At 34.6% G+C, this 23,117-nt stretch overlaps 1 protein-coding gene across 4 annotated transcripts in view; it reads left to right on the forward strand.

Moving 5' to 3' along the window:
- LOC127836523 (beta-adrenergic receptor kinase 2-like) overlaps nt 1-23,117 on the forward strand; it is a 417,424-nt gene that overhangs the window by 86,972 nt on the left and 307,335 nt on the right. For all 4 annotated transcript variants that reach the window (XR_008028815.1, XR_008028811.1, XM_052363173.1 and 1 more), the window contains exons 6-8: nt 7,327-7,388; nt 18,127-18,178; nt 21,432-21,523. Coding sequence is in view for 2 of the 4 variants with exons in the window: in XM_052363173.1 (XP_052219133.1) it covers nt 7,327-7,388; nt 18,127-18,178; nt 21,432-21,523 (206 nt within the window). In the remaining 2 variants the exon portion in view is untranslated. The remainder of the gene's footprint in view (nt 1-7,326; nt 7,389-18,126; nt 18,179-21,431; nt 21,524-23,117) is intronic.

Below are 23,117 nucleotides of genomic sequence, written 5' to 3' on the forward strand. Positions count from 1 at the left end.
AGGTCAAAGGTAAAAAAAACAAATCCAAGGGAAGTAATAAGCTTTAAAGGGAGATAATTATCTGTACCTGCCAAATGATAAAAAAAAGCGGCGCAGTAGGGGGCATTGTGTTTCTGACAAACAATTTAAAACGTATTATACTTATCTTCTCCAATTGTCATTAAGATGTTGGTTAACCCTTTACCACTTAGAAATGTATTTTCCTTTAGAAAGTTACATTAATGAAAGACCTTTCTTACTAAATTCAAGTTTAAAAGGCTTCATTTCCAACCTTTAGTTACTGATGAGCAGCAAACTGCATGAAACCTGAACAGACTGCGAGTTACTCACAGGCTGTTCTGGTTTTATGCTGGTTACAAAAGCCATTTTCAGTTTGCTTCTTATGGGGGAAATCGTTAAAAAATTATCTTTTATGAAAGTGAATCACTAGAGGAAATAAAAAGTTATTCACTGTAATTATCACACATCCTGAAAGATCCTGAAAAATTTCAGACATTCAGTACATTCAAAACTGTCCGGATCTAAATGAAATTTACCATTGAAATGAAAAATGTTTTGAACACTAAAATCAAAAGAGTTTTTGTCTTTGTTGTAAGCATCTATTGACAAAACATGTAATATAAACACATATCTGGTATTGATAACACTGTTTTGTGTGTAACAGTTTTGGGGTGGTTTTCCAAGTTATAAAGGTTATTGATGACAGCCACAATGTTGACTGCATCATGCAGCATGCTTTTCACAATCACAGGCTTTATAAAATCATGAGTTGATTCTTATCAACTTTAATAAATGGACGTTGTCACTGATTGTATGTGCAAGTGATGTTGGATGTGGGACCAATTTTTTGTTGCAACTGTCCTTTGATCAACAGTTTATTGGAAGTCTAAATTATTTGAGAAGTTAAACTCATGCATAAAGCCAGGACTAACTGCCCAATCTTATTTAGGCTGAATTTTGGTGTTTAACGGAATGTAGCCAAATCATTCCCTAAACTTGTAGAGTTGCGGCCCCTTGATTTATCTGAAAATATGCCTTTTTAGGCGCTTCGATAACATTAGCAACTCTCATTCAACATTCTGAAAATCTTTGTAGGTGCTTTATGAAGATTAAGTTAAGTAATGATAAGTCAATCATTCCAATAATTGTGAAGTTATGGCCCTTGATTATTGATAATAGTCTTTTTATGTCCCCCACTATAGTAGTGGGGGACATATTGTTTTTGCCCTGTCTGTTGGTTGGTCTGTTGGTTGGTTGGTTGGTTGGTCTGTTGGTTTGCGCCAACTTTAACATTTTGCAATAACTTTTGCTATATTGAAGATAGCAACTTCATACATGTATTTGGCATGCATGTGTATCTCATGAAGCTGCACATTTTGAGTGGTGAAAGGTCAAGGTCAAGGTCATCCTTCAAGGTCAGTGGTCAAATATATGTGGCCAAAATCGCTGATTTTATGAATACTTTTGCAATATTGAAGACAGCAACTTCATATTTGGCATGCATACGTATCTCATGGAGCTGCACATTTTGAGTGGTGAAAGGTCAAGGTCATCCTTCAAGGTCAGAGGTCAAATATATGTGGCCCAAATCACTTATTTTATGAATACTTTTGCAATATTGAAGATAGCAACTTGATATTTGGCATGCATGTGTATCTCATGGAGCTGCACATTTTGAGTGGTGAAAGGTCAAGGTCAAGGTCATCCTTCAAGGTCAGAGGTCAAATATATGTGGCCCAAATCGCTTATTTTATGAATACTTTTGCAATATTGAAGATAGCAACTTGATATTTGGCATTCATGTGTATCTTATGGAGCTGCACATTTTGAGTGGTGAAAGATCAAGGTCAAGGTCATCCTTCAAGGTCAAATATATGGGTCAAAATTGCACATGTAATGTCACTTCTGCAATATTGAAGCTAGCAATTTTATATTTGAAATGCGTGTTTATCTCAAGGAGCTGCACATTTTTTGTGGTGAAGGGTCAAGGTCAAGGCCATCCTCAAGGTCAAACGTCATATAGGGGGACATTGTGTTTCACAAACACATCTTGTTGTTTTTGGCATAGTAGAGGGGGGGGGGAAGGGGTGGCATAACCCTTATAATGTTTCCTTTTTGTGCTGTTGACTGAAGTCTTACAGGTGGTTTGGTATTGCCTGGGCAAAACGTACATACTTCATGACTGGTAAGGCCAACATATTTAGCTCACCTGAGCACAACCTGCTCATGGTGAGCTTTTGTGATCGCCTTTTGTCCGTCGTGCGTTGTCCGTTGTGCGACGTCAACATTTGCTTTGTTCACTCTCTAGAGGCCACATTTATTGTCCAATCTTCATGAAATTTGGTCAGAAGATTGGTTTCAATAATATCTAGGATGAGTTCGAAAATGGTTACGTTTGCTTGAAAAACATGGCTGCCATTAGGGGAGGGGCATTTTTCCTTATATGGCTATATATGGCTATGTTAAAATCTTGTTAACACTCTAGAGGCCACATTTATTGTCTGATCTTCATGAAACTTGGTCAGAAGATTCATCCCAATTATATCTTGGAGTTTGAAAATGATGCCGGTTGGTTGAAAAACATGGCCGCCAGGGGGCGGGCATTTTTCCTTATATGGCTATAGTAAAACCTTGTTTACACTCTAGAGGCCACGTTTATTGTCCAATCTTGATGAAATATGGTCAGAAGATTTGTCTTAATCAAATCTTGGATGAGTTTGAAAATGGTTACGTTTGCTTGAATAACATGGCTGCCATGGGGCGGGGCTATTTTTCCTTATATGGCTATATAAGGGTAAAGTAAAATCTTGTTAACACTCTAGAGGCCACATTTATAGTCCGATCTTCATGAAACTCGGTCAGAAGATTCATCCCAATAATATCTTGGACGAGTTCAAAAATGATGCCGGTTGGTTGAAAAACATGGCCACCACAGGGGCGGGGCTATTTTCCTTATATGGCTGTAGTAAAACCTTGTTAACACTCTAGAGGTCACATTTATTTTCCGATCATAATGAAACTTGGTCAGAAGATTTGTCCCAATGATATCTTGGATGAGTTTGAAAATGGTTTTGGTTGCTTTAAAAACATGGCCACCAGGGGCAGGGCATTTTTCCTTATATGGCTATAGTAAAACCTTGTTAACACTCTAGAGGCCACATTTATTGTCAAATTTTCATGAAATTTGGTCAGAAGATTGGTCTCAATGATATCTTGGATGAATTCGAAAATAATTATGTTTGCTTGAAAAAAATGGCTTCCAAGGGGCAGGGCATTTTTCCTTATATGGCTATAGTAAAATCTTGTTAACACTCTAGAGGCCACATTTACTGTCTGATCTTCATGAAACTTAGTCAGAAGATTCATCCCGATAATATCTTGGATGAGTTAAAAAATGATGCCGGTTGGTTGAAAAACATGGCTGCCAGGGGGCGGGGCATTTTTCCTTATATGGCTATAGTAAAACCTTGTTAACACTCTAGAGGCCACATTTATTTTCCGATCTTCGTGAAACTTGGTCATAAGATTTGTCCCAATAATATCTTGTTATCTCAGGTGAGCGACTTTGGGCCTTCCAGGCCTTCTTGTTTAATAAATTGATGTACGGGATTTTTTTTTTATAAAAATAGAGTCGGGGGGTTGAAATAAAAATAAAAGAAAAAAAATCACAGAGTCGACAAAAAAATAGAAATAAAAGTTTATACTTGTCAATTTTATTTTTATTTTTATAAACCAGCTTTTTACGTTACTTTTTAACTAGTATATCTTATTTATGAAAAAAGTTAGTCACTAAAAGCAATAGAAATAGTGTTATTAATGCATTTTTCAAGAACATTTCTTTTAATCTTAATTCTTGTGGAATGTCTTCATTGTCTGCTATTGAATAAAAAATTGTACATTTAAACATTACCGTAAATCTCCGAATATAATACGCCCTCGTGCATATTACCCACCCCCGAGTTTGGTCAAAATTTGTCGGTAAAAATTGAAAATCCGAGTAAAATACACACTTAAAAAATCAGTGTCCGAAATTGGCCATTTCCGAAAAAATGTGTCAATATATTTTTGTGCTGTGAAAATAGCAAATCAATTTGGTGTTGTCAACTATCTGTTACCCCGGTATATTGATCGGGATGTGTTATAGTGCTGTTGTTATGACAGTTGCATAATAAATATCTCTGTCTATTGTTTATATTACCATTGATTGTTACCGATAACACACGGGCCCCTTGCTGACAGCCGGGTCAAGCAATCATAATTACAAAAGAAAGAAGCAGAGACGCTGTTTTTTGTTTTCACATTTAATTCAATTTGACAATATTCGGGACGATAATGATTATAATAATAATAAAGTAATAAGAAGACAAAATGGTTACTTCCGTTTTTATAGTTGTCTAGATGAATTACTTTTTCTTTTTTCGATACTTTAATATAACTTAAAATACAATTAAACCGCTCATGTTTTTCATGATCTAGTTAATTAAAATATGCTGCTGTCATTAAGGCTAGTTTGGGAGTAAAAAACAAATTAATTAATTATCACATTTCAATTTAATTCGGCAATCGGCAGACAGGTGTGATAGACTCTATTAGCATCATAAAACTAATTATTTAATTACCACTCTTTACTTCAGATATGGTAAATATGTGGTAGAAAGATAAATAGTGGTCAGCTAAGAAATATTTATTTACGGGTATTGTCAGTTTTTGTTTTTTTTCATTTGCTAATCTCTTTATACGACTTAGCGTCCAGTCGCTATTTTGTAGGCAGACGACGATATTAACTGTGTATTCAAAGTATACAGTGTCTGCGCATGGATGACCCAATATTATCCGATAGCTCCTCCCGTTCTCACGTTTCATTCGACAACGTCATTTCATGTGTAAGCGAGCTCAATGTTGATTGGCCAGCTACCATGCGCACGTCAATAACAATAAGGTAAAGCGATGTCTCATAATCGGGTACAGACCGGGTTTCGTTTACTGTTCGAATTGCGAACACTTTCATTAAAACAAAGAGACAAATATAGAAAACCAGTCCGATATAAATGGCGGATGTTTTCAATGAAATTTTACTAGATTTTCGCATTTTCACAAATAAGATTTTTATTGAGCCAAATTCTCAATTTTTTCGCAAATGACTCAAATGGCGAACGACAGCACGAGCCCTGTTGCACCCCTTTGATGTGGATGAAGCGAATAACAGCAATTAAGTTGAAAATTTGCACAGGAAAAATTTTGTTCTGCTCTAAACTCATATATTATACGCACCCCCTACTTGAAGAAAAAATCGGCAGGTAAAAAAGTGCGTATTATATTCGTAGATTTACGGTATTAAAAGAAATCAGTGTTTGTTTTTTATCAAATAAAGTGTAATTTGGCACTTTTTTGTTTTATTGTTTAATGTCCTGCTTAATAAACCTTTCTTAAGTAGAAATCAATGTTGAATACTAGTAGCATTCATGAAAAAAAAGAGTCCAACACAAGACAACTTTAAACTGTCAAATTGAAAAGAACCTAAAATGTCATTTACATTAACCCATCAGTAGAACACTATAATTATGTATGTTTCTGACTAGACTGTTATAATCTGAGGAACGCTTAACAGTATAACACCATATTAGTGTTTTTCCTAGGAGGGCAAAGGGGCATGGTGTATTACTTTCAAAAAAGGCATTTTAACGCACAGTTTATGCAAAAAAGGGCAAAAAACATTCTCTGGATACCTGGTTTTGAGAAAAACATTTAATCACATTAGAGGAAGTTAAGGGAACATAAAAATATAAACAAGCACATTTAATGGTAATTGATGTATTTAACTAACTTTATTTAATATTAATATATTTATCTTGCTTTGTCTTCCATTAAAGTTCCATGCTGTTTCAGTAAACTGTAGAGCATGACAAACATAATAAAGCAATATATGCAAATGAATCTGATTATATACAGATCCACTAATTAACATATAAATGAAACCATGTTTGCCTTATCCAATTTTTTAACGATAATCCTGCCAGATGTTTTAACTTTGCGAGTAAGCTGAATGCAAACACTCGTTTCCGTAGATTACTACTAAATATGTTGTCGGCATCGAAAACGTTTTTAGCATCGTTCGTTATCACATGTTTTAATTTACATTTCAGTAATCTCTTGTAAATGTATGATCTCCATCGTTTATTTGATTGTCATTTGCCATTTTTGCCTAGAGTCAAAATTTATATGTTTTGTATTGTCCGCCATTGTGTTAAAATAATGTAATCGACAGGTGCGCATCTCTACGCAAAACTGTATAATATGTCCATCTAATACGCGATTCACATTTAATTCAATATTCTTAATGTTTGACTTGACCATGTAATTTGCGACAATTTTTATTTTGAACTAGTGCTGCGGACGCTGTTCATTATTATTGTTGTCAACCCAAACTTTTGAGCACACCATTTTGCATGCCCAAACAAAGCTTTTACTTTAACATAAATATGATTGGTTTATTCTATTTTAAACAGCCAATGAAATTTGCAGATAGTAAAAATACAGATCTGATAAAACGCGAATATAAATTTTGATTTTTGTCGTCGACAGTTTTATTTTTTCACGCGGGACTTAAACACTGTCTGAAGAATTTATGAAAATAAAATTGCCGATAGATACTTTTATTTTTATTTTATTTTGACATAAAATACGGTCGGCGCTCCCTTAAATCAATTTATTAAAAAATGTTGGTCTAAAGGTAGGACAATGAGTATGATGTGAATAGATATTTATTGTGTTTGAGAGCAATATTGTGCAATTAGTTCATAACAGAAATCAACTTCTATTCCGTTATTCAGTCTTTGGTATTCTGGGTTATTTTGCAATTAAGAATAATGATGGTCAAATAATTCTATTGTAAGATGTTTAGAAATCTGAAGTTTGCCCTTGATGTTTGTGTGTATAGAGTTTCCAACTTGAATGAACTACTTGAAAGAGGCACAAGTGCATACTTGTCAGAAAATCTGTATGCTGTATGTTTTGTTTAGAATAGAATAAAACTTGTGATAGGCTCTGCCTATGAAATCAATTACTGTCTGTTGATCATTATCATTTAAATAATAACTAAATGATTATTAAAATAATATACATTAAATATAATTTATTGACATTGTTAGATTGCTGTTTAAAATATCTTTATCTATGCTTCTGAAAATTGCTTCTAAGTTTTAATGTTTAAAAATCATGAATCTCATATTCTGTATGAATGCTTGTGAAATTTGCTTCTAAGTTAGATTGCTGTTTTCAATGAAATCTGTATCAATGCTTACAAAATTTGCCTGTATTTTGTTTCAGCCATATTTGGAGGAGATACGGAATTCATTAAGAGGTCATTTATTTGAAAAAAGTTTGCAGAGGTAAGTGGAAAATGGCCCATCAGAATCCCAGACATTCTGTCAGTTTTGATGTTATATATATATATGTAAAAGATTCGTTTCAGGTCTGCATTAAGTATAAAAAGAGATCTACACTAGGTATAGATCAAGATCTACCTGTAGTATAGATCTACACTAGGTATAGATCAAGATCTACCTGTAGTATAGATCTACACTAGGTATATATCAAGATCTACCTGTAGTATAGATCTACACTAGGTTTCGATCAAGATCTACCTGTAGTATAGATCAAGATCTACCTGTAGTATAGATCAAGATCTACCTGTAGTATAGATCTACACTAAGTATAGATCAAGATCTACCTGTAGTATAGATCAAGATCTACCTGTAGTATAGATCTACACTAGGTTTAGATCAAGATCTACCTGTAGTATAGATCAAGATCTACCTGTAGTATAGATCTACACTAGGTTTAGATCAAGATCTACCTGTAGTATAGATCTACACTAGGTTTAGATCAAGATCTACCTGTAGTATAGATCAAGATCTACCTGTAGTATAGATCTACACTAGGTATAGATCAAGATCTACCTGTAGTATAGATCAAGATCTACCTGTAGTCTACACTAGGTATAGATCCAGATCTACCTGCAGTATAGATCAAGATCTACCTGTAGTATAAATCTACACTAGGTATAGATCAAGATCTATCTGTAGTATAGATCAAGATCTACATGTAGTCTACACTAGGTATATATCAAGATCTACCTGTAGTATAGATCAAGATCTACCTGTAGTATAGATCCAGATCTACCTGTAGTATAGATAAAGATCTACCTGTAGTATAGATCCAGATTAATCAGTAATGTAGGTCCTTATCTGACTTAATTATGTGCTTATCTTCTTGAATTATATGTCTTGAAATTACTAAAATAATTATATCAGATCTAACTTAACTTCCTTTATCAATCTTCATATGGGTTGTGCTCTTTGAAAATGGGGTTTAATGCATGTGCATAAAGAATGGTCCCAGATTAGCATGTGCAGTCCGCTGATGTTGGCAGCATCAAGGGTTTGCAGAATTATTGCCCTTTGTTTTGTTTTTTTTCAATTGTATACACCCAAAATGTTTTTTGTGTGTGCTTATATTGTCCCAGAATTGTGTGTTTTCAATTCCTCTTTAACTTCTACATGTAGATCCTGGGTAAATTTTGACAGTTTAATGACCCTAATGTCTAAAAGGTGTACATAAATTAAGAAAGGAACTTTGGTGTGACTAGTTTTGGCAGTATTATGGCCCTTTATCTGTTTAGTCAGATATAGACTAGATTGTCCCATAATTTTGTGTTTTAAACCTCTCTTTAAATACTGGGTGGATCCAACATAAACTTTCACAGTTGAATGACATTTGTGTGTTGATGATCATCAAGACAGAAGTTTTGGCTGTGATTTTTTGTGTGTGCAAACTTATTGTTGTTTCTCTGTTTTTCCACTGCAGAATAGATAATAAAGACCCATGTTTGTGTTTTCAACTCATCTTTTACCTATTTATGCCTAGCGTCTAGAAAAAAGGCCTTGGCAAACAGCCTATACCCAGATGAGACGTCACATCATGCGGCAGTCTCATCAGGGTCTGCGCTGTTTGCTTGAAGGAATTTCTGTAAGAAATATTCTAAATATAGAAATAAATATACTATACATCCTTAATTTTGGAAATTAATTGATCCAATTTTGAAGGATGGGAGAGTCAACTAGGCATAAATAGGGTTTACTACTGGTTTGATATGGCTCACACATTCACAGTTGTGAATGTGATCAGATTGTAACAAAAAGAATGTTGGCCTCTACAGGTTTTGGCAAAATTTCGGCCTGTTGTCTGTATTATCTCTATGTAATATATGTGTAAAACATTGTGTGACTGTTCATCTTCTATACTGCTTTGCACTTTTTGCTCAAACTTTTACAGCTTGATTTTTAGCTCGGCATTTTCGGAGAAAACCCGAGGTATTGTCATAGCCAGCTCGTTGTGTCTTCCGTCGTTCGCCTCGTGCTAAAACCTTAACATTTTGTTAAGGTTTTGAACATTGGCTCTAAAATCAAATTGCTTCCCCCTACAACTTTGAATGTTCATATGTAGATGCACCGTGATGAGTTCTACATGCCACACCCATTTTTGGGTCAAAGGTCAAGGTCACTGTGACCTTTAAAAAAAAAAATCTGACAAGCTTTCATTTATTCACAACTGCACCCATAGCCGAGCGTGTGCTCTTGTTAGATGATTATTATAGAAGGAAGTTAGACTGAAATCAGTTTTAGCTCTTTGTCTTTTAAAGTTGATTTTTCTGTCCAAATTTGTATTGTGAGGGCACTTTGGGCACATTTCAATTTTGTGAAATCGTCATGAAGCTTGCTTAGAACATTTATCAGATAAGTATCTCAGCCAAGTTCAAAAAATGCTTTCCCCTCATGACAAAAACCACACAGAACAGTTAAGTTCCTACTGGTCTTGTGAGAGCGACATATAAACCACACAGAACAGTTAAGTTCCTACTGGTCTTGTGAGAGCGACATATAAACCACACAGAACAGATAAGTTCCTACTGGTCTTGTGAGAGCGACATATGGCCCTTTACTTTCTCGTTGCACTTATTAGACCAGTCTCTGAAATCATTTTATAGAGGATAATCTAATTGTCAGCAATGATTATTTCTTCTGCTTCTTTTGTTTCCAATCTTGCCTTGAAGCAGATAGGTCGACAATTCCCCATGAACCATATTAAGTTTATATGATTACTTTACAGGATTATCTATACCAATTATTTTCTTCCAAAAAAAGTGAATAAGAATAAATAATCTTAGTATTACTGAGGTGTTGTGGATTTTAAATATCTTTCTTTTGTATGGAAAAACATAGCACTTCCCACATGAAAAACTAAATTCTTTGCAGATGGTAGATGAAAATGACACAATATTTTCAGTGGAAAAAACTTTTCAGAAGTAATTGAATATATAGCCTGTCAGATTGGTTTTCCAGCCTGTAATTGCCTCCCTATTTAAACTTGTGCAAAGAGAGGATCCTGAAGCCTGGCAACAGATTGAATGCTTAACCCATTTATGCCTAGTGTACTCTCCCATCCTTCTAAATTTGATCAATTTATTTCCAAATTAGTGATGTATATTTATTTCTATATTTAGTATATTTCTTACAGAAATTCCTTTAAGCAAACAGCGCAGACACAGATGAGACGCCGCATCATGCGGCGTCTCATCTGGGTCTACGCTGTTTGCCAAGGCCTTTTTTTCTAGACGCTAGGCATAAATAGGTTAAAGATGAGTTGAAAAGTGGTGTGAACAACAAGTGGCGATGGGAATTGCTCCATGAAAGTGACTCTCGCGAAGAGAAATGGGGAAATGGGTTTACAAAAAACACTCCGGGTAGCGCATATTGTGATATCTGTTTCAAAACGATCAAGTACCAATCAAATGGGAAAAAGGCGTTCAAGTCTCATGCCGAGGACGTTACGCATGTGAAAAATTACCGGACTTTGAAATAAAATCATGAGAAAATAACTAGATAAGATATACAAACAAATTACTTAAAAATACAAGACAAAATGTTTTGCTATAACATGTTCATTTATCTATATTATACTTTTAATATTTGCATATAGTTTAGAAAGTTAAGTGTTAAAGATTTTGCCTATCACATTTTATCTACATGAAATTTTAAAGAAATTGATTGTGATATTTTCTAGCCAAACTGTTTTTTTTTCTGTTTTGAATCACTTAAAAATACAGGTGTCTTTAAGCTCAGGAGAAGTGATTTCTTTGTTTCAAATAAGCTAAAATGCAGGAGCTTCTGGGGGCTTCCAGCCCCCTGGCCCCCAGGTTGTTTTTTTGAGGATTTTTCAACCTTCCTCACTTTTAGCCATGCATATGTGCGACGGTGCACTATTTGGAATTTTGATATGATCCCTGGGTCAAAAGTAATGGGGGTTGGGGTGGGGCCGGGTCACAATTTTCCTGTGACCGCGATTCGAAAAAGGCTCATAACTACTGTGTCCCTTCAGATATTGCTTTCATATTTGGTATGAATGTGTATCTGGATAACACCTTTCCATGTTATACATTTTTTGACCCCTTTGACCTTGACCTTGAACTTAGGGTCAGCAATTAGATTTTGAAATCCATTATGTTGTTATCTCTGCAGTCTGTCCGGCCATCTGTCCGTCCTGGCCACTATCTCCTCCTACACAATTAGCACTAGAACATTGAAACTTACACACATGGTAGCTATGAGCATAATGTGCGACAGTGCACTATTTGGAATTTTGATATGACCCCTGAGTCAAAAGTTATGGGGGTTGGGGTGGGGCTGGGTCAGAGTTTTTCACTGACTTGTTTAAGGTTATTTTACATTAACTTCTTGCATTTCTACACTTATTTACTTCGAATTGATACTGAACATCTCTTATGACAAAACGGTCAATCTCAACTATGCATGGCCCCATTACCAACCCTGGGGCACCCCTGGGTCAAACATGTGGCGTGGGGATATGTGTCAGCTTCTGCCGCGCTATTTCTAGTTATATTTGTGCCAAGCCTGATATATTACACAATTATATGGAAGAAACCTGTTTTTCTGTTTACATATGTCTGCTTGTCCACTTTTAAAGATATCATGAAAATATAATTGTTACACTGCTTAGTGGAAAGAATAAGTTTGAAGACGTTGGAGTGGTAAATGGGGACGTCATGAGCACTCTGGAGCTTAATATTTGTAAAATATATGAGCCAGGTTCTGTGAAAAGGGGGTTTAATGCATGAGGGTAAAGTGTCCTCCCAAAAGAGCAAATGCAGTCCACAATAATCTAAAAAATGTTGATAGTTTTACGCATAATTACAGTTCACCACTACCATAACAATTTTGTTTATTAGTTGTTTGTTTTCTCCTTTCTGGTTGGCAGATTTTAAACATTGAAGTGGACACAAATCATAGAATGAATTTTGTATGTCCTCAGCAAACTGTTCTCTCCATTCCTGTACACCCACATTGTTATTGATCCTCAGATCAAGTGTCCTACGATAAAGGACATTGTTGATCTATATCCAGCTTGGATCAATTGCATTGTCAGATACATTGCTTGTAGTGGTATCAAGTAAAGTTCAAATCAACACTTTTGTAAAACGTTTGTACTTTTTTGGTTTATACAAGTTAATTAGCTAATGTAATGTAAAATAAAACCATGTGATAATTTATTCATTTAATTTTATGTAGTAAAAAATACCCACTATTTAAATGTTTAACGTTAGTGTTGAAAAAAAACAATGAAATTTCTTGTGTAGAAACTAAAGCTGGTGATCATCTTCATTCATTAAGCATGGACAGTTTTCTTACGAAGGCTTTAAACATGCTTTATGATGCATGTCATGCAAAAATGGGTTATATGCCAATGGAAGTCTTCTTATGAAAGCTTTAAACATGCTATATCATCCATGGCATGCACAAATGGGTTTTATGCCAATGGAAGTCTTCTTATGAAAGCTTTAAACATGCTATATCATCCATGGCATGCACAAATGGGTTTTATGCCAATGGAAGTCTTCTTATGAAAGCTTAATGCATGTTATAGTATCCATGTCATGGGAACATGAGTTATACGCCACTTGAGGCCAGTAGAGCTGTAACAATTCACCCATCATTCGATTCGATTCGATTTCGATACCAAATGGTCCGATTTGATTATTATCCCCCGCAATAGGCGGAGGGATATTGTTTTGGCGTTGTCTGTCCGTCTTTCCGTCCGTCCGGAGCAATATCTTGTAAGTGCTTTGGCGGATTTCATTGAAACTTGGTATGAGTATATATATGGATAAGAGGATGATGCACGCCAAATGGCATTGTAACATTGTAAACCATCTGTTAATAACAGAGTTATGGCCCTTTGTATCTTGAAAAAATGCTTTTTTGAGTGTCAAATATAACACTTTTGCTTGTTTTCGATTCGATTCAAATTAAAATATTTGCTGCTTATTTTGCAAACTATTTCATGTTTGGTTTGTCCAGAGCATGAATTAATATGTTTGGTATTTGTTATTAACTTATGTTGTACATTTTAAGTGTTTAATTTTTGAAATACAATTTAAAAATTGTTTTATAAGTAACAAATTTATTGAACAAAACATCCTTTTGAATGCACAATGTATCACATGCGTTTAACAGGAAAAAAAAAAGTCAGTATATAAACAACTTCCAGTTGACTTCTTTACAGAATGCACACAGTTTAGTAAGTTGCCTTTGCCTTCGCGAAACCCGAAATGTTCCCATACTTTTTATTTTAATTTTGACGGCGCGTCTTTCGGCTTGGTTGAAGTAGCCATTTTACCGGCTGATGTAATGCTCAACATGTTATTCATTCATTCATTGGATACCATATTGGCTATTGACCAATCACAATACGTATTACAAATGACAAGAACGTTTAGACGACAGATTCGGAAAGAAAGGTTTTAAATGCGGATCAATCGGGATTGCATTGATGGAATCGAAATTGGCCGTATTGGTATCGAAATCGAATCGGCGGCGTTAAACCGGTTTTTCGATATATCGAACCGAATCGTTACAGCTCTAGCGTATCTCCAGACTACAATGGCTAAATATGGGGCATAAGACATTTTTTGCATTATGCAGATATTATGTTATTTGTATTATGTATTTTTTATTTAAATTGTATGTAGACTATTTCGATCTTCTAAATTTGCAGATATTCAAATTGGTGTAAAATATTAGTGGGTCCTCATGATGGTCTTTAAAGAAACAAATATACTCAAAGTGAGGCAGACATGATAATCAAAGCTGTGTCTTCCAAATAATGAATATGTTACTGTTATAATGATTAAAACCATATATTTTCTAGATTGTTCAGATATATTACTTCCCAGACATTGGGACAAGTGTATAAGCTAAGAATTGCTGAATCATTTAGTTGTCATGGATACAGACACACACAGGCTTGCACACCCCTCTCCCAATGCAAACAAATTTAAAACTAAAACTCAAAAGTCTGAATCATGTTGTTGAGGTAGATTTGCACAAATTAAAAAATCCAATATTTAAAATTTAATGTGACAAATATTTTTTTAGCAAAATAATATAAATAAATATATATATATTTTTTTTACAAGGATAAGACAGGTTGAAACATGATCGCACAAATTTAAAAATAACGGTAACGTTTTCTTTTGTTAATGAAATTATTTATTTTGGTGTGTAATGACACATCTTAACGTATTTTTCCACAAATACATTTGCTTGTGTTTGACTCAAGAGGAGTTTTGAGACACACGTATGCTTTGAGAGCATTCAGCCTATAAAAGACACAATCAAGTTCATAAAGTTCTTTCCTAGGCCCTTGCTAAGTTTGCACTATCTGTCAGGTCAATTGTTCAACAAATATTGGTGTCCCTGAACTCAGATCTGAGTGTCTAAGAGTTATCGTGGCCTTATTTTGTCTGTACAAATCCATTTTTTTCCAGCTTAGTGTCAGTAGTGTCATTCAAAATATGTGTGTGATCAGTTTGCTGGCAGTGCATTCTCATAATAATGTCAGAAAGCCATTTCCTAAGGGTAATACCGGTATGAAATTTCACACCATAGTCATGAAATGTAGTTGAAATTTTACATAAAATGCTCTTATAAATTATCCATTAAAAGATGGCATAACAGTTATTTCAGGTTGTAAACACACTGTTTCAACACCTGCTACAATCCGCAGTATTGTAAACACACTGATTCAACAAATGCTACAATCAGCAGTATTGTAAACACACTGATTCAACACCTGCTACAATCAGCAGTATTGTAAACACACTGATTCAACACCTGAAACAATCAGCAGTATTGAAAACACACTGATTCAACACCTGAAACAATCAGCAGTATTGTAAACACACTGTTTCAACACCTGCTACAATCCGCTGTATTGTAAACACACTGATTCAACACCTGCAACAATCAACAGTATTGTAAACACACTGATTCAACACCTGCAACAATCAGCAGTATTGTAAACACACAGATTCAACACCTGCTACAATCTGCAGTATTGTAAACACACTGATTCAACAAATGCTACAATCAGCAGTATTGTAAACACACTGATTGAACACCTGCTACAATCAGCAATATTGTAAACACACTGATTCAACACCTGCTACAATCAGCAGTATTGTAAACACTGATTCAACACATGCTAAAATCATCAGTTTTGTAAACACACTATTTCAACACCTGCTACAATCAGCAGTATTGTAAACACACTGATTCAATCACCTGCTACAATCAGCAGTATTGTAAACACACTGATTCAATACTCGGGAAAACCATTCCATTTGGCATCCTTTTCACCTTTTGTTGTTATGTATCTAAAATAATTGGGCTTGATTTGGGTAATTTGCAACTGGCAAATAGTTTTTGCTTCTTTTATAAGACTCATGCACTTTTAATGTATTGTATTATTTCCATAGCAACTCTGGAGAGAAAAACATATTTAATTGATGAGATTAAGTGATATACTGAGATTGATTTATGATGATTGCTTCTTGTGGGTGCTTAATGGTGAGCTTTTGTGATCATCTTTTTCTGTTGTGCGTTGTCAACATTTGCCTTGTTTACACTCAAGAGGCAAGGATTTTTTTTCAATCTTCTTGAAACAACGTCAGAAGATTTTTCTCAATAATATCTTGGACGAGTACCAAAATGGCTCTGGTGTGTTAAAAAAACATGGCCACCAGGGGGTGGGGCATTTTTCTTTATATTGCTATAGTAAAACCATGTTAACACCCTAGAGGCTGCATTTATTGTCCAATCTTCAAGAAACTTGGTCAGAACATGTGATTAAATGATATCTTGGATGAGTTAAAAAATGGTTCTGGTCTGTTAAAAGACATGGGCACCAGGAACGGGTCATTTTTTATGAAATTCGTCCGAACATTTGCTCTGATGATATCTTTTTTGTGAGTCTATGTATAGACATTATGCAGTTTGAAATTCATTATTAATTGATGGAACAAGCATTATAATATAATTCTTAACATACACTTCTATGAATATGCCATGTTGTTATTTTTTCATATGTAAAACATGAATATCTTACCTATGAATTGCCTTTTCTTTGCTGAAACTTGTTTAGCTAACCTGACTAGGCAGTGTTCTGTGTCACCTATTGTGGTCAGCCTATGTATTGTGGTCAGTCTATACCCAGCATCACTTTTTATGTGACATGCGTCATACATTGTCTTTTGGCAACTGTTAACTTACCATGCCAGAAGACACATTTTACAGCCAATCTTGCCCTAAATTGGTCAGAATATTTACCTTAACAATATCTTGACCAAATTAAAAAAAAACTAGGTCATCATATCAAGTCTTTAACCCTTTACCACTTAGATACATATTTTGAAGCATTTGTAGTCCCCTAGAAAGTTACTTTTAATTAAATACCTATCTTACTAAATTCCAGCAGTATTTAAGGCTTGATCATTTCGAACCCTTAGACACTGATAAGCAGCAAACAGCATAAAACCTGAACAGCCTGCGAGTTGCTCACGGTTTGTTCTCGTTTTATGCTGGTTGCAAAAGGCATTTTCGCTTTGCTTCTGATGGGGAAAGGGTTAAACAACCTTGTTACTATTTTAGAGGCCACATTAATGACTCAGTCTGATGAAACTTGATAAGAATGTTCATTTTGACAATTTTGATTGAATGTTGGTCATGTGTATCTAAAATCTAGGTCACCAGGTCAGATCTTAAAAAAAACTGGTCTAGAAGCCACATTTATTTCTCAATCTCTATAAAACTTAGGCCATGCTTGAATCTTTATATTTGTGTTACAAAACCAGGGCAACAGGTCAAGTCTTGGTAAAACTTTTTAACTTTTCTCAAAGCCGCATTTAGTGCTCAATCGTAATGAAGCTTTGAAACAATGTTTATCTGTACAATGTCAAGGCCATGTTTGAATCTGGTGCAAAAATTAGATCAATCGTTGATGTCATTGGCAATGTATGTATCTAAAATACACAGGTGAGAAATTGAGAGAAATCAGGCTCCTCTTGTTGTTAACAAAAGATATAAACATTTTACATAAATTAGCTTGAATTTAGGGTCAGATTTACATGTTTAACCCTTTGCATGCTGGGAAATTTGTCGTCTGCTTAAATGTCCTCTGCTGAATTTCTAAAATTAGCATAAAGAATACTATCAGAATAGCAAACAGTTTGGATCCTGATGAGACGCCACGTTTTGTGGCGTCTCATCTGGATCCAAACTGTTTGCAAAGGCCTTTAAAATTCGGTTCCCGCACTGAAAGGGTTATCTTGAGATTCAGTCTCAAAATGGACCAGTTTATATGAGTTGACCTTATTCCTGTAAATCAGGGATTGAGTTCACCTTATGCTTGTCAATAAGTGATTGCATTTACATTATGGTTGTTAATCAGTGATTGAGTTGAAAGTATGGTAGTTAATGAGTGTCTTATTTTATCTTTACTGTGTGTTCATTTAAGACATTGTAAAAAATAGCAAATGATTTAGTTTCAATATATATCTGTTCTTGTTGCACAAACCCCCTTGGACAAGCATTAACACCCAGTGATCTGTAAACGGTATTTTGAATTTTAGCTTGGTAACAGAAGCCAGTAAGTTTTTGTTGAACTTCACTCTGGACATGTCATTATTTATGTTGTTGTTGTTGTTTTTTTCAGTGACAAGTACACACGGTTCTGTCAGTGGAAGAATTTAGAATTAAATATACAGGTAGGCATCATAATGTTGTGATCATGTCATGAATAAAGGTAAAAAAATGACAGTTGCGATAGCAAAAGGGGAAAAAATGAAATTATTTGATACCCATTTATTTGTGTGTGCACACCATACACTGAATGTCGGGAACATTAAGAAATAAACAAAAAATTAATCATATTTAAATAGGTGCATTTGATCCGAAAAGTTAATGCTATTGTACACAATGTATAATTTATTTTTTGATAAGGCTATGCATCTTGTTATGATGTAAGGGTGACAACTATGCAAGAAACAAAATCTAAGCAGCTATAAATGTTTTTTATTTTGTAAATTAAGTATACATTTCTCTTAGTTTGTTATCTTTTTGTGACATTTGCAATATTGTCAAACAAGGAAAATCCTCCATGGTACTACATTTATCAACAGTTTCCATGAGAAAATGTTTGCATGACTTGAAAAAGTTTCAATTTATAAACTCATATGTGATTTGGTAGACTATTCCGAACATCTAAATTCCTAGAAATTAGCAGCATGTGATCAATTGATAAAGTTTATCTTAATTATAAGTTGTTTATTAAGGCTGCTCTTTTTGTGAACTGTTATTTCTTGGAACTAATGCCCCACTATGTGCCATTGACTGTTGCTAAGGTGATTTTCGCGTCCTTTATATTCAAGGACAGACTCAATTGCTCCTTAGTTCATAAGGTAAAATACAGTCTGTCAAATATTGGTTCATTAACGTACCTGTCATGCTCCTTATATTTGCAGTTGTCAATTGAAGACCTTAATCTAGCCGTGTATTGGCTTGAATAATATCAAGAGAGATCAGGTCTTTAGTTTGTTTAAACATTTTGAAATCCATTTAGCAGTCTTGTTTTTAAATGTAAAACTAATAAAATTCACTACTCAAATGTTGCAAAAACATTTTCTTAAAAAAATATTTTTAGGAAATTGTTGAAGTTTTAATGGCCATGTAATTAATGTCAAAGTGTGAATCATATTACTAAGTATTTTCCTGTTTTCCACATTGAGGTGTGTTTGTCAGATCATGTTATTTTTAGTATCTGCCAATAGCCACAACTAAGCTCAACAAAGATGACAAAGATGTGACATATAAGCATCTTGAATAAAAGCAGCAGGCATTTTTCTAAACCACTCATAAAGGTCATGCATTGCCCAATTTGAAAACAGAATTACGCACATGAATAAGCTGGTTTGGAAATACAATGACTGATTCTAGATATGTTGTTGAAAAAACCACATTTGCTTTACTCAAGTCATGTCAATGATGTCTGATTCTCATATAAGTCAAGAATTGGCAGTTGTCAAACTTAAACACGGTTCTAGTTGTGCACAAGTTTGCAACAGTTTTTAATGCCCCTGGATCAGGGGGGGGGGGGGGGTATATTGTTTTGGGCCTGTCTGTCTGTCATTCTGTCACTGTCATTCTGTCCCAAAACTTTAACCTTGGTCATAACATTTGCAATTTTGAAGATAGCAACTTGATATTTGGCATGCATGTTTATTTCATGGAGCTGCACATTCTGAGTGGTGAAAGGTCAAGGTCATCCTTTAAGGTCAAAGGTCAAATATATGGCTTCAAAGCGGCGCAGTAGGAGGCATTGTGTTTTTTGACAAATACATCTCTTGTTATTCAATAAACTTGTGATGTCATAGAAAGATTGTCATGAACAGCACTGTAGTTAGAAGAAGAACCAATTTCCTGAAAGTTGTTCTGTTCCTAACTTGCTGTGGGCTTGCCTATCAATTTTGTTAAGTGTTATACTTTTTAGTCCCCTACCGGTTTCACCGGAGGGGACTTATGGTTTTCGCTCTGTGAGTCTGTCACACTTTTCTGAATCCTGTGATAACCATAAAAGTTCTTAATAGTTTTTCATGAAACTTGGAACATGGATAGATGGCAATATGGACATTACGCACGTCATTTCATTTTGTTCCTACGTCTAAAATTCTGGTTGCTATGGCAACAAATAGACTAGAAATACTGCTGAAAATGGTGGTTTTCTGGATCCTGCGATAACTTTAAAAGTTCTTCATATTTTTTCACGAAATTTGGAACATGGATAGATGGCAATATGGACATTATGCACGTCATTTCATTTTGTTCCTATGTTTAAAATTATGGTGCAACAAATATATATTTTTTTAAATCTGAAAATGTTGGAATTTCTGACAATGGTGGAGCTGGTAGGGGACTTATATTGCTTGACAATAGTCTTGTTTTATGAAGTTTCCTTGCAAACTCTTATCAGTGCTTGGGGAAAACTGGACCAAATTCATGTGCTTAAAGCGTCCTCCCAGATTAGCCTGTGCACATGCTTTAAATATAAAAAATGCAATATTTCTTCTTAAAACAAAAAGCAACATTAATGTATTATAATTGAGGAAAAAGATTAAAAAGCCTTCAAACAAATCCCAGTATGATATAAGTTGGAAATCGTGCTTGCAAAAAATTTGGCGCCTTAAGAAAAGTTTTAATCTCAGGAGTTCTTTTATGAATAGTGATTACCAATAGCTTTAGTTTGTGCACTTTTGAGCAGCGCTTTGTGAAAAGGGGGTTTAATACATGTGCGTAAAGTGTCGTCCCAGTCTGCACATGAAAATCAGGAACAACACTTTCGGCTTAAACTGGATTTTTGCTAAGAAGAGATTTTCTTGACAAGAAAAATACCATAAAAGCAGAAAGTGTCGTCACTGATAAGTCTGTGTGGACTGCACTGGCTAATCTTGGACGACACTTCACACTGGCATTAGAACCCTTTTTCGCAGAGCATAGGCCATTTCATACATAACAAATATTCAACTCTGGCACAGAGTTGAAGGAGACATTAAAACAATTATATAAATACAAATTTTAACCAAAAAAAGCTAGGGATGCCAGAGGTAAAATGGTTAACCTTTTAAAACGATCAGTTAACCTGTGACATTTTGTCATAAAGGTTTACATGTAGTTTTTTTTGAAGTCATGCTTTTTGTCATGGAATGAAACGATGTTGATAATTTGTGCGTGCCTGTCACTAGCATCAACGAAGAGCAACAAGATCGGGAATCAATAATGTGTCAATAAACACAGTAATAAAGCAATTAAATAGTACTTTTGTGTGTTACAAACAGGAGAAGTTTGGAAATAAATTGATCCAATTTTGAAGGATGGGAGAGTCCACTTAAGGCATAAATGTGTTAATATACATTCATTATAAAGGATGTTGTTACAGAAATAATTTAATATTGTGGTTTGTTTCAGTTAACAATGAACGACTTTAGCGTACACAGAATAATAGGGCGCGGAGGCTTTGGGGAGGTGTACGGATGCAGGAAGGCAGACACTGGCAAAATGTACGATCACTATTCATCAAAGTCTGAGTATATTTTGTAACTGTTGTACTCTGTGTGTTCAAGTTAAGAAACATGAGAAAAACATATTGATGAGTATATTGTGTGACTTTTTTGGCATTACAAACTCAATGTGTTATGTCTTCAGACCATGCAATATGCCTAATCAATTTCTATTGTTTGAAAAGTTATACTTTATAACATCATAGAATTATGGTCAGTTTTATTTTTGAATCTATGTATACTTGCCTAAGACTGTACTGTAAATAATTCAGTCACTGTGTTAAACTTCAATGGTTGAGATATACCACATCTCATTTTCCATGTGCCATGTTAACATAATTAAGATGACATGATCATTTGTTGTGATGTTTTAACAATTTGTTGCTGGGAAAAAAACACTTTTTTAAAGATCTTATATGAAATTAATGTTTAAAAGAAATCAAGTCATTTATTCAGAGTTTATAATTAAATAATTGACAACAGTGTTACTTGCACATTTTTATATCAAAAAGCTCGAAAGAAAATGATGATTATTATGTTGGAAAATTTCTGAATGGCATGCAAATCTGTTTTATGTTTACCAACAATCCTGTCAAGCAACAAGGTCACCAACAAGGTTTACATGATACATTTCCTTGGAATATAAGTGTCTGATATGGTTTGTTCTTTTCTTCTGCTCTTATGTTTGATGTTTTAAGTATGTCTATTACTCTTTGAACAATAGTGTTAAGAAGGGCTGGGTTGGAAACAACTTGTATTACACTTACTTGATTATTGTTTTTTTTCTTGGTGTTGTGTGATGCTGGTCTATGAAAAATAGAACTAAAATTCAGCATTCAAGCCTATTGAATCTGTAATTCTGATTGGTTTAATGTAGTAAAACAATGTTTATAGTGATTCTCTTGTCCATGAATCTCCTCATTACAGTCAAAGTATAGTGTGTCCTCTATTCAACTATACCATCACCCCTCCACCCCAATCACTTTAATGTTGACCTAATTGTTTATGTTTTGATCATTCCTCATTTACCCATACAGGGTTTTTTTTTACTAAGAAAGTGACGCCGATATTCGGCGTCTTCCCCTACCAGAATTTTTCCCCTAAAAATACCATTTCCCCTCCATAAATATAAATTTGTTCACCAAAATATAATATTTTACCCTCAAGGAAATTTTTTTTTTTCTTTTGGGAAGTCGACACTTATCCAATTTGTACCATGTACAACGATCTCGCTCTCTCTCTCTCTCTTCCGACGAACACTCAAATCTGGGAATCCCAGTGATTCTATATATAGCTCTTAAATTACGTCATGGAAACCGGGCAACTAATCGTATTAATCATGTGACTATTTTACTGGATTCCGGTCTTGCGCGAGAAGGGTGTTTCGTCAATTAATTACCGGAAACCAGTCGAGTTTTCATCCGGGTTATGTGAAAGCCAAGATAAAAACGTTAAAACAGAAAAAAGTCTCACAATTGGTGTTCATACACGAACAAAATAAAAAGTTCGGACTCGGAAAAAATTAATTGCGTTGACGCATTTTTTAAGAATGAATCATCAAAAACCGTTGAAACCCAGCAGGATTCGGAGGTAC

The sequence above is a fragment of the Dreissena polymorpha genome, chromosome 1 (assembly GCF_020536995.1).
Source record: "Dreissena polymorpha isolate Duluth1 chromosome 1, UMN_Dpol_1.0, whole genome shotgun sequence".
NCBI lineage: Eukaryota > Metazoa > Mollusca > Bivalvia > Myida > Dreissenidae > Dreissena > Dreissena polymorpha.